This window comes from Trachymyrmex cornetzi, unplaced genomic scaffold (assembly GCF_001594075.2).
Source record: "Trachymyrmex cornetzi isolate Tcor2-1 unplaced genomic scaffold, Tcor1.1 scaffold16, whole genome shotgun sequence".
Taxonomy (NCBI): domain Eukaryota; kingdom Metazoa; phylum Arthropoda; class Insecta; order Hymenoptera; family Formicidae; genus Trachymyrmex; species Trachymyrmex cornetzi.
In genome coordinates this window covers 5,389,464-5,405,640 of record NW_017296201.1, presented here as the reverse complement: position 1 = coordinate 5,405,640, position 16,177 = coordinate 5,389,464, and the positions used below count along the sequence as shown (strand labels likewise).

Sequence of the window (16,177 nt, the reverse complement as noted above, 5' to 3'; positions counted from 1 at the left end):
AAATATTATTCGGGTTTGACGAAGTTGAGCTTTTATTTACAACAATGTTGGAAAGCTAATCTAATTTTCAGGTTAGAAGCTATTGGCAACGAGGAGCTCTTTGGGAAAATAAAACTTTAACTCGTGGTGAATTTTAACTAAGATATCTCTTCTCTTTCTCTCTCTCTCTCTCTCTCCTCTCCGATATTAAAATTTGTAGAGTTGTAATCAATAATAGCCTTTCTATCGATATTTTTATTACTGAAGAAACGTTTCTACATTCGTTGAAAAATCTATCCCTGAAGAAATCCCCGCACATTTTCATACTTTTCGATATATTCAACGCACGTGTCCTCGATATCTCTTCACGATATACTCGAAAGTCTCGATGTACTCGAAGCCGACACCTATGACACGCGATGCAACCGCGGTAACACGATAAAACGTACCTACGCGCCGCAACCTGGCGCCATAGAGTCGCGTTGGAATGTGCCCTGAAACCGCTCGATCGTTAGCATTTTCATCTCACACACTCGGTGAAGTTTCACTATATATAGATACTTTTTATTGCCGACCATTGTATCCGCGATTCGAGTTAACTGCCGAACGTTCACGGGATTGTTCCAGATAGCCGTGAAAAAAAAACTGACGCATTCTAGCTCACAAAGCACAATAGCGCCATACTTAATCGGATTATTCGCGTAGCTTTCGGGATTAGGGGATGAACGGGGGGAGTCAAGTGTTATCTTATGGAACAACACCGCATAATACGAGAGCGGTGCTATTGTCTTCGAGACATTGCACGCCGATGTGTGAAGAACAAGATTTCACATTTTGTAATATTTACATTTTAAAAATCGTAGCTAAATTAAGTTTAGATACAAATAGAAATTAATTCACTCATATTTACTATTTATTCATATTTACTGTTCTTGACTTAACTATGATAGTATCTGAAATTCCTCATATCCCCGTTATATTAGTGTTATTTATAAATTAAAAGTCGATTTAACAATTATGTGAAAATTATTTAATTTAACCATTATACCTTAAATTAAAACTCATTTAACAGATTCAGAATAGTAATATCATTTATTAAATTATTCAAACAATTTAATAATTTTTTTATGCTAACAAGTATCTTACCAGAATATTAATCGTCGTATATTAATGAAAATTTATAAACTGTGCAAATAATTTATTGCGAAAAATGTTACCTCAGAGTTTGAATCTGGAATTCCCGACTTTCCAGGACGGGTGTCATATCTGAATTCAACCACTGTGGTTTCAATAATAATACTTATCGCAATAACCAATAGAAGAGAACATTAGGTTTCAAAGAGAATTTTATTATAAACAATAGGATACGAATTTAGACCGATGAGAATAAATCTAATTAAATAAGAGAAAGCTTATATTCAGTCAGACTCTTAATGCCTAAATATACATTTCTTGTGTGAACGTATATACGTCCTAATTCTGCATGAAATGTATTTCACTTCATTTATAATATTTATAATAGTTTAATTAACCATTTTAGATTAGATGATTGAAATTTTACTATTTTATGAAGCAATAATATATAAAAGTGGAATTTTATAATTATTTTTAGATGATTTAAATTTAAAAGCTTCTAATATATCTTATAATATATTGCACTAATTCTTATCAGTGAATTTATCTAAAGGATCAATAAAGCAACCATATTGTCATACAATATTCTCTTTATTACATTTTTATTATTTTACAACACATCTATATATTATATTTTATACATCTATCAGTAAAAACATTACAATATAAAGATAACTCTGTGTCTTAAACTAAACGTTGATGTTTTAACTTTTAACTGACATCAGCAGTTTTATTTCATAGTTTTGAAAGTCAGAATAAATATAAAAAATTGTATACTTATAAATATATTTGTATAATCTATATTTATATAAATTATATATAGATACATATTTTTCATTGTTTTTTGTTGTAAGCTCTTTTAAGCATAAACAATGAAATTAAATTTTATTCAATAACACTCCGTTATTACAACAAAAGAATTTATAAAAATCTGAGAAGACGTACCATGTCAGTTAAAAGAGAGAAAGAGAATAAAAAATTAAATTGGATAAAATGTTGTCGATGCTGATATTTATTGAGCAATCGTCGCTGTTGAGCTTATACAACGCGACGAACAAACGGGGACCATTCGCGCATGCGTGCCTGCAAATCTCGTGACATCTCATCCAACATAATTAATGTAAGTTTATAATGTAAAGTAAATGTCGATATTAGCGTAAAAACGTGCATCCCCCCACCCCCTGTGAAGCTGCTTGATTATATTACTAAATGAAATACATTACGCCTCGGGATGTTACGCGAATATCGTCGATCTCTTGACTCGTCAGGTGCGATGTTTCGATGACGCAAAATTATTACTTTCCATTCACTCGTATTTACTATTCTCGACTTGATTATCTATGATAATATTTAAAAATTCCTTGCATTTCTTGCATTATGTACAAATTATTTAAAGTCGACCTAACAAAAAAATTATATAAAAATTATCTAATCTAATCATAAGTTATATCATAAATTAAAATTCGGCCAAAGTATATACCTTCTGAAATTTTTTATTGTCTATTTTCCATCCTAATGTTTAATTCGTAAAGTTTCCTGAATTATAAAACTTTTATAAAATTAAAAGATTTATTGGTGCCATGTGTTTTATAAGAGAAAGAAATTAACTTGGATATTAATCGAAGAACCTAATGATAAAAGAGTACCGCGACTCGAGAGATATCATATATATTGTAAATTACTTTCGCGTCCTCTATCAGTACAAATCCGAGACCATACGCCACGACGACAGTTTATGCCATTTGTTTATTTTACGTTCGAAGCGCTACGCTAGTAGCGTCAAGCGGAGTATCGATTTTGGATTTAAACGCCACCCTCTTAAGCCCCAGACAGCTAACGAGGTACGCTCACTTAAGATCCCCTGCCCTCGTTTTCCCGCTCGTCGTGCGCGAGTACGTGCCGCGAAACTCACGACGAGATATTTATTCCGCGATCCCGCATGGCGGGTCTCTGATGACTTTGGGAAATCGTGAGTGGAACTAACAAGAGCTTTCGCGGTTGATTCCGCCTAGCGGAATCGTTGAACCGGAAGGTTCAATAAGTAGCGCAAATCCGCCGATCGCAGTTAGCCGATCTGGCATCTGTTCTCTCGAGCATATCGTGGCACTTCATCGTTGCACTTAATACGGATTTCATCATTGTTCCCACTCCGAAGGATAAGATCGACAATCCTTCGTGAAAAATTTCCATCTATTCTGCGTTATCGTGCTTTTGACTTTAATGTATATAAATACTTGTTTATATAACATATAAATTGATATCGATGGATGAAAAAGTGATTCTATAAATCAAATTTATATGAAAATTAAATAAAATTGAGAGAGAAAATTGTCAGATCTACATGATACATTAAAACGTAATGAAATAATAGTAGAAGATAAAGAAGGTATGTTAGACGGGCGAATTCTTCGTTGACTTGTTCGATCACATGAAAAACACTTCGAATCTATTAACTACATTACGTGGCGAGCACTGACGGTTAGTCAGAGGCCTAATTCTACTCTGGATTCCTCGATGTTAAGCCTAAGGACGAACTTAATCAACGGAGGAGTCTCAAGTCAATGAGATCCTCGATGAGCCTTTCGTCAGTTGGCGTTCTTCATCATTTTCAGCGGGTCTCGCATATAACGAGCAAACACTTCCTTTTTAAACGTCTCGAATTGTTTCCTGTTGGCACTGTTTTGACGCTCGCGCCAAGCGGGCCTGGTCTTCCTGGTCTGTAGTCCCCAGTGGCCCGTAAATACCGGTGATAGTACCTTGAACTGATAACCCGTCACGTACATCTCGTAAACCTGCAAGAAAAACGAGCGGCTGGTGTTACACGAGACAAATTTACCGTCTGAAATAAAATTAATGTTGAAAATTGAAATATATCTCATACCGAAAACCGAACCGCGCGGTTCAATCGATCGTCGTTCAACCACGTTCAACGTTCTAGATATTAGCCGATTTAATTTATCTGTTACTCAATATAACGTTTTCGACCAAAAGCGACATTGGGAAGCAAGAATTCGTCACGCGGTCATGAAGCTACGAAATGTGCGGTGGCGAGATTCGTTTCCAATCCCATTGGGCCAATCCAGTTTCCACGGCGAGACCTCTCTCTCTCTCTCTCGCTGTGTCCCAGAGCAGCTATGTAACACGGAGGAATTTTGCGTCGATCTGCGGTAACTGCGGACGGACGAGACGAACGGCGGAACGAGTGCGCTCGGATTCTTTACGAGCCCGCTTCGAGCTTCAGAGCCGAGGGTGTTTCTGGTTCGAAACTCCGATCGACGGGCGGAGATTCCGTTGCCTCGCGACGTAATAAACGCGAGCGTCTATACGTCTACGTAAGCCGTCGTGCACGGTGCACCTGCTGCATCTGCGTGCGCATGCATGTGTGCGAAACGAGCGACATGCATGCCCGTCATTCCTGTGGAATACGATCCGCACCAGGACTGGGGAAATGACGTTAGGTTGGCGCAAACGACAATCTTAATACGAGCACGTGTCGCAATGCGCCTTGCCTGTGAATACGTGCGAGAATACTCGGTTATATATCGAAATTGTCTTTTATAAGGGCCGTTCGATGGTAAAAGTACGTTTGATGAATAGAACGTTATTACCCGTCAAGAACCGAGATGGCTTTCCTTTTATTCAAAATATCGATTTAACGCGCAAAAATACAGTCGCAAATAAACAAAAAAGACATCACTTCCCGATTAATATTTCACACTATTTAATGTTTTTCATTAAAGTTTCTGGAAAATTGTTCATTTAAGTTTGAAAAATCTTTCATTAAAGTTTCTGAAAATAAAAGGAAATCTGAAACAATTAACCCTTCGTAAGCACATTGAGTCTTTTTTAATCCAAGCAAAATTCTGCTCTCAAATTTCTTGTCACAAACTTTATTCAAATTTTATTAAATAAAGGTTCTAATATTTAAGTTAAATAATATATTTAGCAATGTAGAAGAAAAGTTAAAAAGTAATCCTGAATTTTTTTCTAGATTTTTTAAAAGTCTGGAACAAAAATTAGACTAGATAAAAAAGATCCAGAGTGCTTACAAAATAAATAAAATATGTGTGCCAAAGGATTAAGCTATATTTAGGGGAGAAATAATTACTGCGATCATTTATAATACAATGTTAAACTGAGAAGTTTATATTTAGTAAAAACATTTACTTACAAAGTCATGTCACAGATACTAGCTATATGCGCCTAAAAAGTGACACAACTTTGGCACGTTACGGTATAGTATTGTGTGTGTGTGTCAAGACTTATTTTGTCCAAATAGATCTTTACGACGTATCAGACACCGACGAGCGGCGCGACCGGCAAACGTATTTCCACCCGAAAGTATATGACATTGCGAGATTTCCGGATGAGCGCGAGCCCCGTGCTAACTTCCGAACGTGCGTTCCATTTTCGGCGGAAGTGGCTTTCGGAACATACCGCTGATATTCGTCCGGATAGTGACATCTTCGCGGGAAGCCCTGTGTTTCCGACAACGTAAACAGCAGGACAGCAAGGAGAAAGGCGGATGGCGTCGTAATCTCGCCCTCGGTTTGCCATCCGGGACAAGCCAGACAGACCTAACGGACGAGATCCGGCCCGCCCGCTCTCCTCCGGTCTGAATGCGCTTTCGTGAATAATCGCACGTAACAATGTACGGCGAATACATCTGTGTATATATGTGCATCCAACCGAGATGCATCCTCATCGGAAGCGATTGATCTCGTATCGAGTGACCCTTCTCCGCCTCCGCGTAACGATGCATTTCACTATCGAAAGCTAGGCACAAGTATCGTAAACTCGCTTCAATTTGCTTCCTTATTTTATTTCGACAGACGTCACTCTAAACATTATACTCGATATTTATCGTAAAATCGTGATTATTTGAGATTCTTATCCGCAAAAATATGCGCTATTCTCCTCGCGTGCTTTTTATATTTATAATATTTCAGTGAAGTAGTTACGATTCCACAGATTTTTATAAATAAAGATATAAAATAAAAGAGGTACACAAAAATATATCCGATTGTGCATCATTATTCATTATGAGTATAAAACGATCAAAATATTAAGTTGGCCAAAAAGTTTTCTCATTTTTTATTTTAAGTGACTTTCGACACTCGATTTAGATATTCTAAGCTTTTCTGCGATATCTTGAATGATTTGGTGCAAATTATTTTCGATCAAGCCTTGATTTCTTCATCATCTGTAATTAGTCTACTGTTATAAAAATGCTTTCTTTACATGTAAATGAAGCTCGTGGTTATAAATGAAATTAAAAGAAATGAATGATTTAACTGAAAACTAAATTACAGTAGTTATACTTAAACGTAATGAACGTTTACATTAAATTTCATAAAGTTTCATGAAAAATACATTTTTCATGTACATATATACAAATAAACTTTTCAGTCATAAATACATTAAATGTAATGTAATGCCATAAAATTAAATTCAAATTGTGTAACTTAAAAGTATATTAAATTTCATGAAATTTTTAACAGAGAGAGTATACCAAAACTTGTCTTCAACAGAGAAATTCTCAACACGGAACTTTGCAAACTAAAATTGACACATGCGACCTTCACACTATCTTCATCATACACTGCACATATCATTTTGAGATTTACATAACGTTTTTACCTTTACAGCATAATATGACAAAAAATGTGTCTTTTAATCTTCCATTGTTATAATTTTTTATAACAAGCAGTAAATTCTACTCATCTTGATACTTTTTTACTAGACACGTTGATATGTGAGCTGTTAGATTATGAATGCATTTGCTAAAATAAAAAAGAAAATGTTCACACATTAAAGCGACGTTTATCACCTGACAAAACCGAGAAAACTTTTTAAACCAGCTCAATATATCACGTTTATTCAAAGTGGACTTAGCACTAAGTTAGATCTTGATCGCATTAGAAATTAAATGATGGATCAAAATTGAAACGTATTGAGCGGATGACAAATAATGGTATTAATTATGGGGCAGGGATATTGTTAATTAATACGGCAAAGCAGTAATCCACGGGAATAGCAGTGCACGTGGATTACATCGTCGGATGAAATTGATAGACAGAATCTAATCTGCCATGTTCTAGATCTTGGAGACGTGGCCTGGTGAATAATTATACGTAATGATGGCGCGACATGCGTGCGACAGACGCCATGACACCCCAGGATTGTCTCCGCGTACGTGTCGCGATGAATACATACAATTCGTCACGTTACTACAGTGCTGACACTGCCAAAACATATACGTCCCGCGATCGGCGAGACGAGCTCTCATTTATAACCCGCATCGATTTCCTTCCTCGGGCGAGTCCGGTCCCGCACAATTGCCGTGAAAGCACCTAACATGATACGGCGCGAACATGACAGAAGGGTGACGGAGCACTCATGTAATGTAACGAAGTTACGCGTAATGAGAATCGAAATTGTATTTTCTAAAGCATTTCAAATGATTAATGAACAATTATCGTTCCGCCTATAGACGAATTTTACCACGAGATTTAAATACGGAAAGAACGAATGCTATAGCATCTACTTTAGCTAGATACACATCCGAAAAAAATGTTGTTGAATTATTTAAAATAATTACGTAGAAATCTCAAGCACGATGAGCAATGCCATAAAAAGTTTCAACACTCTAGTAACTAAAAGTTTCAACATTTCAGTTAGTCTAAGTTTTTTATATAATTATTTTCATGGTTCAATAAAAAATTCTTTTCAGATCTGTAACTAGCTAGATTTTTACATTTTTCAACAAAATCATTTTTTCCGTGTAAGATTTATTTTATACATATATGGAAAAAAGTTTGCTAAACTATTTAAAAATTTAGCTGAATACAAATCCGAAAATTTTGTTAGATCATCAAAAAATTTGTGTAGAAAATTCAAGCATGGTGAAAACAATTTTGACATTTTAGCAACAACCAATTCAGATCCTATTATACAAAATTATTTTGAAACAGCTAAATTTTTAGATACTTTAGAAAATCCGTCCTTACTCTTTGCGTATATGATAGGTAATAATGTGTAAAAATATTTTTATACAAAAAAGATATACAAGGTAATACATACAGGAATAAGATGTGTTTAAAGATGGAAATTTCATCGAGATACAAGTGTAAAAAACGGGGGGGGGGGAGGGAGGAAAAGTTTCAAATAAAAACGTAATTACAACGTCGTATTTTTAAGAGCACGCGATTCGAATGAGAAATGATAAAAGTCTGATCTCCGCGATGGTTTCAAAACGAATGCATGACATTCCCGCATGAATTATACAACTAACAAGCTAGCGCAAAGCCAGAGTGGCGCACACGGCTGCATAATTATCCGTCTTAATTGGACAGATAATAAATTCCTTTCAGTTTCGCGCGCAGATCACATTCTTGCGGAGGCGGCTAAAGTGCACGTCTCGCGCGTACCCGAGTTGCGGAGAGAGGACGACCAACTGTTTGTCTAGGGTTTTCCGGGGAACAGATTGCATTAAACAACACGGGCGGGCTGACGTATCTTCTTAATTAACAAACCCCGCGGCCTCACATTCGTTACAGAGTCGCGGGCGTAATGATGTTTGCTGAACTTATGCGAGCCCTGATATCGCTTGCGAATGCACGGCGCACGCTCTGTTTCCACGCGAAACTTTCGTCATCGCGACAATTATTGGTTAATGCATGTACCGCGGGCATCGCGCGGCATTAATGACGTACAGTGCACGACGCGTGTACGGCCGACGTAGCTATGTACTTAATACGAAACCGAGGGGAAAACGCGACATAAACCCGATGTGCTTTCCGTAAAATGTGCTTGCTCTCCGGAAATTCCGCGCCACGAGCCCTTCGAACCACCGTGGCGTAACCAGCGTAACATCGACGACTGCCATCGCGGCCAAGTAGGAAACATTCCGCAAACGCGCGATAACGCATAATACACGTCAAAGCTCCCGGGAGGATGCGAAAGCGAGGCGGCGAAGCGGCTCGTTGCAACTTTTCTGCGGCCGCGGCGGGAATGGCGGGATGAACAATTTGCGGAACTCGACGCACGATCTCTCTCTTCTGCCGCGGCTCAAAGGACTCAAAGGGCGGCGGTCGTGACGGTCGGTGCCGTGTGTGCGTAAAAAATGGATAAACCGAGAGCACACGGGAGGCAGAAGAAGAAGGTATTATGCAAGAAGCATGGAATATATTATCCACATAAATCTATCTTCTGCTTTGTGTGTTTCGTAATGACCCTTTTAACAAGCGCATGAGAAGCGTTTAGCTCTTTCTCTCAAAATATCGTTACTATTCATGCATATTTTTCACGAACAAAATTAATAGTTGGAAAATAAAAAGATACGAGAAGAGAATTTAATAATTTTTTTTAACCGCTTTTTGATTACCAAGATTCGAAATTTATAGTTTATGAATAATAATAATAATAATAATAATAATAATCTTTATTGTTAATGTATAAGAAATTATTAAATTTCATAGCTACAAGAAACGAAAAGAAAAATGAGAAAGAGAATAGTACACGCATATAATATAATAACTTTGTGTTATTATAATGAAAAGAGAAATCATTTTTTTAAGGCTAGAGATAATATACAGCTTGTCGCTTTAATGGGAGATAAGGTAACCGTTTGCGGCTTTCGAATGATAACGCAGAATATTGCAGTGAGTCACCAATGCGGCGCGGTTTGTATTTGCGTTAATCACGGGTGTGCATTTCCATATATGCATCTGCATAGCGCGTCAGATAATCGGACCACATAGTTGTAAGTACGTGCGACGGCATACAGAGAACATATTACTGCTATTATACTTTATAGTTACAACAAATAAAATATGATGTCTTGCATCTATGTAGATGACATGCAATTAATTGTAAAATAAGATCTTTTTAGTTGTATTATTTTCTATGTAAGAAAACAATTTTATTTCTATTTTTTCTGATGAAATAAGAAATTTATATTTGACCGGAAAAAATAAAAATAAAATCGCTTCTTAACTTCAAGAATGACACAACTAAAAGAATTAAGTTTCCCAGAAAATGAGAAAAACTATTTTTCTAGTTGATAGAAAATTATTGACTAATCAAATAGAATAATACCACTAAGAAAAATATAAGAGAAAATTGCGAACACCTAAAGTAAAAATTAAATAAAGCTATGATTATTTAAAAATTAATAAAAGTCTTTATTTTTAAAAATGCAGTTATTTGGCTTTAACTCAATAACTAATAATTAACATTCAACAAAAACAAAATTCTTGCCACGTGGGTAAATCAATTTTGTTATTTGCTTAAAAAATTATAGTTTATATTAATAATATATAAATGTTAATTATTGTAGTATAAATTTTGAATGAAGATTTCTATAATTGACAAATAATCATCGGCTTTATTTAGCTTATCTTTTAGATATTCGCAATTCTTCTATTTTCTTTCCTACAAGAAAATCATCGAAAACATATAATGTAGTATTAATCTTAAACTACATGTGTATTCCATAGTAACGTATTATAATATGGTATTAAGCATATCAGACACTGGAGAGAAATGAAAATTTAATAAACTGCAAAAATATATCGTTCACATTTACTCATGTTCGCAATTTCCTCACTCTCTCTTATTCTTTAATATAAATCAAAATCATTTTTAACATTTTCCTTTACTCCTTTGTGACGATTTTGACAATTTTTTGTGAAATCGAGTTAGTTCACTTTTGATAATTTATAGGATAACATTTATCTAACTTATTCATGATAATAATTCGAAAATTATGTTTTTTTTAAATCATATCACTTTTGAAACAAGGGAGCGATATATTCTACATATATGTGTGTGTGTGTGTCTTATAGATTTTATATGATATTTACGTAAGTTCTACAGATACAATGCATAATTTTGAAAAAAAAAAAATTTATAGCGACAGTCGCTTGTATCGATTAATAAACGTGCCTCGCGGCTTTCATTTGGCGTTTTATTTATTTCGCGTTGGAGCATTGCCACGTCCGGACTGAAAGAGGTACATACGTTTTATACACACGGCAGTGAGTTAAAATTTTACAACTAGCGGAAACGTGAACGCGGTACATCTCGCTCTCTCGGAAAAATGGAATTGCATGTCGCGCGTAGGACAAGCTTACGTTCCTGGTACCTGGGGGAAATGCGCCCGGGTTAATTTCACGCTTCGGTATCGAATGGACGGTGTCACTATCATCGCTGCGGACCATTACGATCCTGACACCATGCTGACAGTTCACGCTCTTTATTTCATTCCATCGTCACGGCAACTCCTGTTCGATTTCGCTTGGAAAAGTCGCTGCGCGGCCAGGTGACATTCTATGCAGCGTTACGTATAATGTGTTGTAATATCCAACATATTTTATTACCTTTTGCTAATCGAAACGAAACGTCAGATAGTTTGGACGTCACGAAAACTGGAATCGTATTAAATTGCTCAAAAGAAATGAGAATATTGAATTTGTATTACATGACTCCAAAAATTGCATATTTTTCAACGTATTACCGTCACATTTGTCATAATGGAAAAGATGATAGGATTACATACGTTCGCATTTATTGAAGTATAAGAATATCTTATTGCTAACATTAGTTTCTCTGCATTCGAAGCTTTTGAAAATACGTAACTTAATCATTCGTAGATGGCATATACTGCGCGTAACACAAACGTTTCTTCATTATGATTGAAGTATTAAGTTTGGTTTAGTTTGCCTGCAACGTCGCCGCACACAATACATTACGTGTCACAACCTAAGCAACGGAATGCATACCGGGTTGTGCCACGTCATGTATCTCGCAAATTAGACGTGACGTAATTACTGTGTTGTTATATTGACTAAAATCAGCGCCGGCGCAAGCTGTGCGACTCAATCCTCACCGTTTGCAGAAGGATTTCGTGGCATCCCGATGCTCGAAATTCAAAGACAGAGTGTCCCTTTGATATTCAAGAACCCCCATAGCTCGCTGCGAATTCCTTACGTACCGACGTGTTTCGGGTGGTTCAGCGAAATCATTGCGTACCAACGGTTTAGCTTTGTTGACGTAATCTCATCGAGAAACCCATGCCAATTTCTCTAGTTCGCGTAAACCGCAACGACTCTCTTTAATTTGGTCGCCAGTTTGTCCGTAAGTTCCGGTGCCGCGGAATAATCCTTATTATTACTTTATAAAAATAATCCTTATATAATTACTTCATAAAAATACTTCAAATATACGAGTTTCAACATTAAATATTTTTCTTTTTTTGTTTTTGTTTTTTAACATTGAATGTTGAACATTCAATATGAGTTTGAGTAATTGTATATGTATAAAATGTTAGCAAAATTATAGTACAATCGAGAAAAAGATTCTACATGACAAAAATAAGAAAACGTAAAGAACAGAAAAAATAAAAACATAATTTTTTTATGAGGTTTCGTTTTTGAAAAAATCAACTTTAAATATTCGCAGATTCGTATTCCAATTTAATAAATTTTGCTGTAGACTGCTCTGCTTGTTTTTATTATATCAAATAATGGAGAATACACAATAAAACAGGATATTTACACACATTATGAATTTTTACTTCATAAATTATTGAAAATGTTATCTGGAAACAAAGCTTCATATAAAATTCTACGTTTTCAACTTATTTTTTTCATGTAGAACCACTCTCTTGTCGGTTGTACCACGATTTCCATGATTTATCCTGTATATATATAAAATTCTTAAAATAATTATTTATAACATCTAAATATTCTTCAGATTTTTATATATCTTTTATAATGCTATCTCCCCAAATATGTGTTACATATTAGTTAAATTAGCACGCGGAAAGAACGATTTTGCTGAAAGATCTAAAAATTTACCGGATTTACTACATATAAATTTGTATAATAAAATAATTTTATTGAAAATTAAACTGGTTGCTAAAATAAATTAAAATGTTTTGTAACATTGCGTATCATTTTTTAGTTTCCAACAAAATTGTTTTTAAATTTATACACAGCAAAATTTTAAATCTTTCAACAAAACTTTGTTTCCGTTAAATTATATTATAAATTCCTGAGAAAAATTTACAAGGCAAAAATATTCCACAATATAAACTAAAATACACTCAAATGACTCAGATTTGTTCGTTACAAATATTACTGCATATTCGTTTAATTACAATTATAATACACTTCTTCCACAAATTTCTCTTTATCGAGTCGTCTCGCTCGATTTAGATATGACGCCAATATAATGCCATGGCAACTTCGACAGCTCGACAGTCGGATATCCCATATTTCTGCGACGGTACATCCATAGTCGTGATTCGAAACGCTGAATAATATCCGTCGCAGAACGGTAAAGCCGCGAGTGGCACTTTTCGGATAACGTCGGATCTCTCACCGAACAGAAAACGTGTGTGTTTCGTCGAACGCAAAGCGCGCAAAGAAGTGACACGCATTAAAATGAAGACGTGCCGGCGCATGCCGGCATAAAGTAGGGGCGGACGACGGTAAACAGGGTCGTATAATTTTTCCAAATGGCATCGCCGAGTAATATGCTGGCTATGCGGCAGTAAGCCGCGAGCTAAATCTGATAATTGAGTTTTATGCCATCGCACGTCGACGTAAATCCCCGCGAATACGACGTGTCCCGTCGTCGTACGGCGCCTCCACTTATCTTCTCAGCATTAAGGGGGCACCGGTGCAGCTTGGCACAGAATTAAAGCGGTGAGAGGCAAAAGAGAGCGGAACGCAAAGTTCTTGTTCATTCTGATGACGCTTAGGTGGGGTCCGAAATTAAAGGACAGTTTAATTTTAGATAAATTCGACGTTATTTGAAAAGAGAATTAAAATCAACAATATTTTCACGGTATAATGTTAAATTCATAATGTCAAATTATACCCACAATTCGAGTTGTTTTTAATTATTTCTATAGCCATTGCTCATATTTAATATGTCATTAATTTAACTAAAATGATAGAGTTAAACAATTTATTTGAAGAAATGCATTGAATTTGATTTAAATTATTTAATTAATTTATAGTAGATATATTAATTATTATACATAATAAATTAATAAATTGACAAAAATTAATAATTAATTAATTGTTTCTTAGTTTATTATCTACTAAATACATTAATATGAACGTTTACTTCGAAAGTAAACCAATTCAACCACAGAATGGATTGATTTACATTTTGACACACATAAAAGTTAAAAATAATAAAATGTTATTTAACTCAAGTGAATTATCACACTGAAAAAAAATATAGTCAATTTTAATAAATATTTAGTTGGCAGTATATATTGAACTAAATATTTATTAAAATTGACTATATTTTTTTCTCAGTGCGCATTGATCCTTTAATGTCCAACAGTGTATATGTAAAATATTAAAAAAGTTTATAAAAACTGTACATTCTTTTTGGTCGGTTAGATACGGCAATATTCCGGTTGCACGAGCTTCACGCGATACGGTTAAGCCGATCGATCCTTTCGTACGAGGGAGAGAACTTGCATTATCCTGCGAGACACTTAAATTGCCGCTTGTTACACGGTGCCTGCGAGCCGCGAGCCATTGATCTTCCACGAGAGAATTAGCCGCTAAATTACGGATACCCTTTGGATCGAATTGGATCGTTGACTACCGACGTGCTGCGCGGAATACCCGAAAAGCCTAATTGAAAATCACTTTCGCCCCGATTTAATTATGATAAAATGATTAGCGGAAAAAGATCGCGCCAGAGATGCGTCGAAATAATTAAACGCATGAAAGCATTGAAATAATACCAATACAGAGACACGCTCGCATATTCGAAAGTCGAATAAGATTTTTGTTACCCCCATTATCGAATTTGCATTATGAAATTCAGTCACCGCGCTGTATGGCGCTTGATATATGCACTAATAATTTGAATTCGCAGGTTAATTTGCTCGGCACTTTGCTGCAAAATATTAATTTAAATACGCGTAATGTGAAATAAAATAAAATTTACTTATTCAGCATCATTTAATCCCGTATTAAATATCTATTTACGAAATCGGCGAATCATTTCTGACGCGAAAGGGCATTACATTAAAAATTAGCGTGGTATGATCGAACAAATTAAGCTAACATAAATTATGCCGAAAGCCGGATCAAGCATTAACGAATCGCATGCGAAATAATTCGTCCGCGCACGTCGCGTGTATATAACTCTGTAAATATGCTGATCATTTTAATCAGTAGGAAAAATTAGGCAGCATGAGAGCATCAGGTTTGAAATAACACTCGGTCTTCTCCATAAATCCAGCGTTTTGCGAAGAATTAATTTCGATTTGTTTTCCTCGTTGTATCTTTGTTTCCTCGTTTGTACTTTTACATCTACAACGCGCGTTAAATTTCTTCATGTCCCATGATTTTCGTTGTGTGAATCGTAAACAATCGAAATAGCCACCGCACTCGCAACCGGTTCAGGCAATCGGGAATCATTTTACTCGTGTTGGTTCGTCTTTGATTTACGGTCCCGGGTCCCAACGAAATCGCTCAATCACCGGGGAATGACTGCTGCGTTGAAGAAGCGTCTAGGAAGTTATCTCGTTTCTGACTTAATTACCGGGGCGCCGAGTGGCTCGTCGCTCAGTGAGATTGACTCGCGATCTGTGGATCCGGGTTTGATCCCTTCTACGCCCCCTATACCGATTTTTCGCGGTTCGGATTTGGCGTTAAACTGTAAATCCAATCATAGTATAAATACACGAGTATGCTCATCCGGTGGACGAATTTAGGAGGCTTCTGCGCAGCAGCCTGCCTGTGTCACATTCATCATAATTCAATCTCGGTTACATTCGGAGCATTTCCAAAATATGACTGCCATGATGGCTACCACCATCATGGTTTTGAAGCCGCTTAAATGGTATAGCTATATAAATGGTATACGCAAATATTGTGATAATTCTGGATGTTCTCTTGCAAAAACATTGTTTAAATTAAAATTTTAGCTGCAATGACTGCTGGTGCAGTGAAGCGCATGAGGTATCATTTTAACTTTTTTTCATTCTTCATTGAACAACAAAGACAAATGATGCATCATGCAT

The 16,177-nt window shown here is 35.8% G+C and overlaps 1 protein-coding gene across 1 annotated transcript in view; it reads right to left on the bottom strand.

The window, feature by feature from the left end:
* Window positions 1-3,515: 3,515 nt before the first annotated feature.
* Window positions 3,516-16,177, bottom strand: part of LOC108758933 (beta-1,4-glucuronyltransferase 1) — a 40,064-nt gene continuing 27,402 nt past the window's right edge. The window contains exon 4 of the mRNA XM_018504178.1: window positions 3,516-3,905. Coding sequence (XP_018359680.1) covers window positions 3,699-3,905 — 207 coding nt within the window. The 3' untranslated portion in view covers window positions 3,516-3,698. The remainder of the gene's footprint in view (window positions 3,906-16,177) is intronic.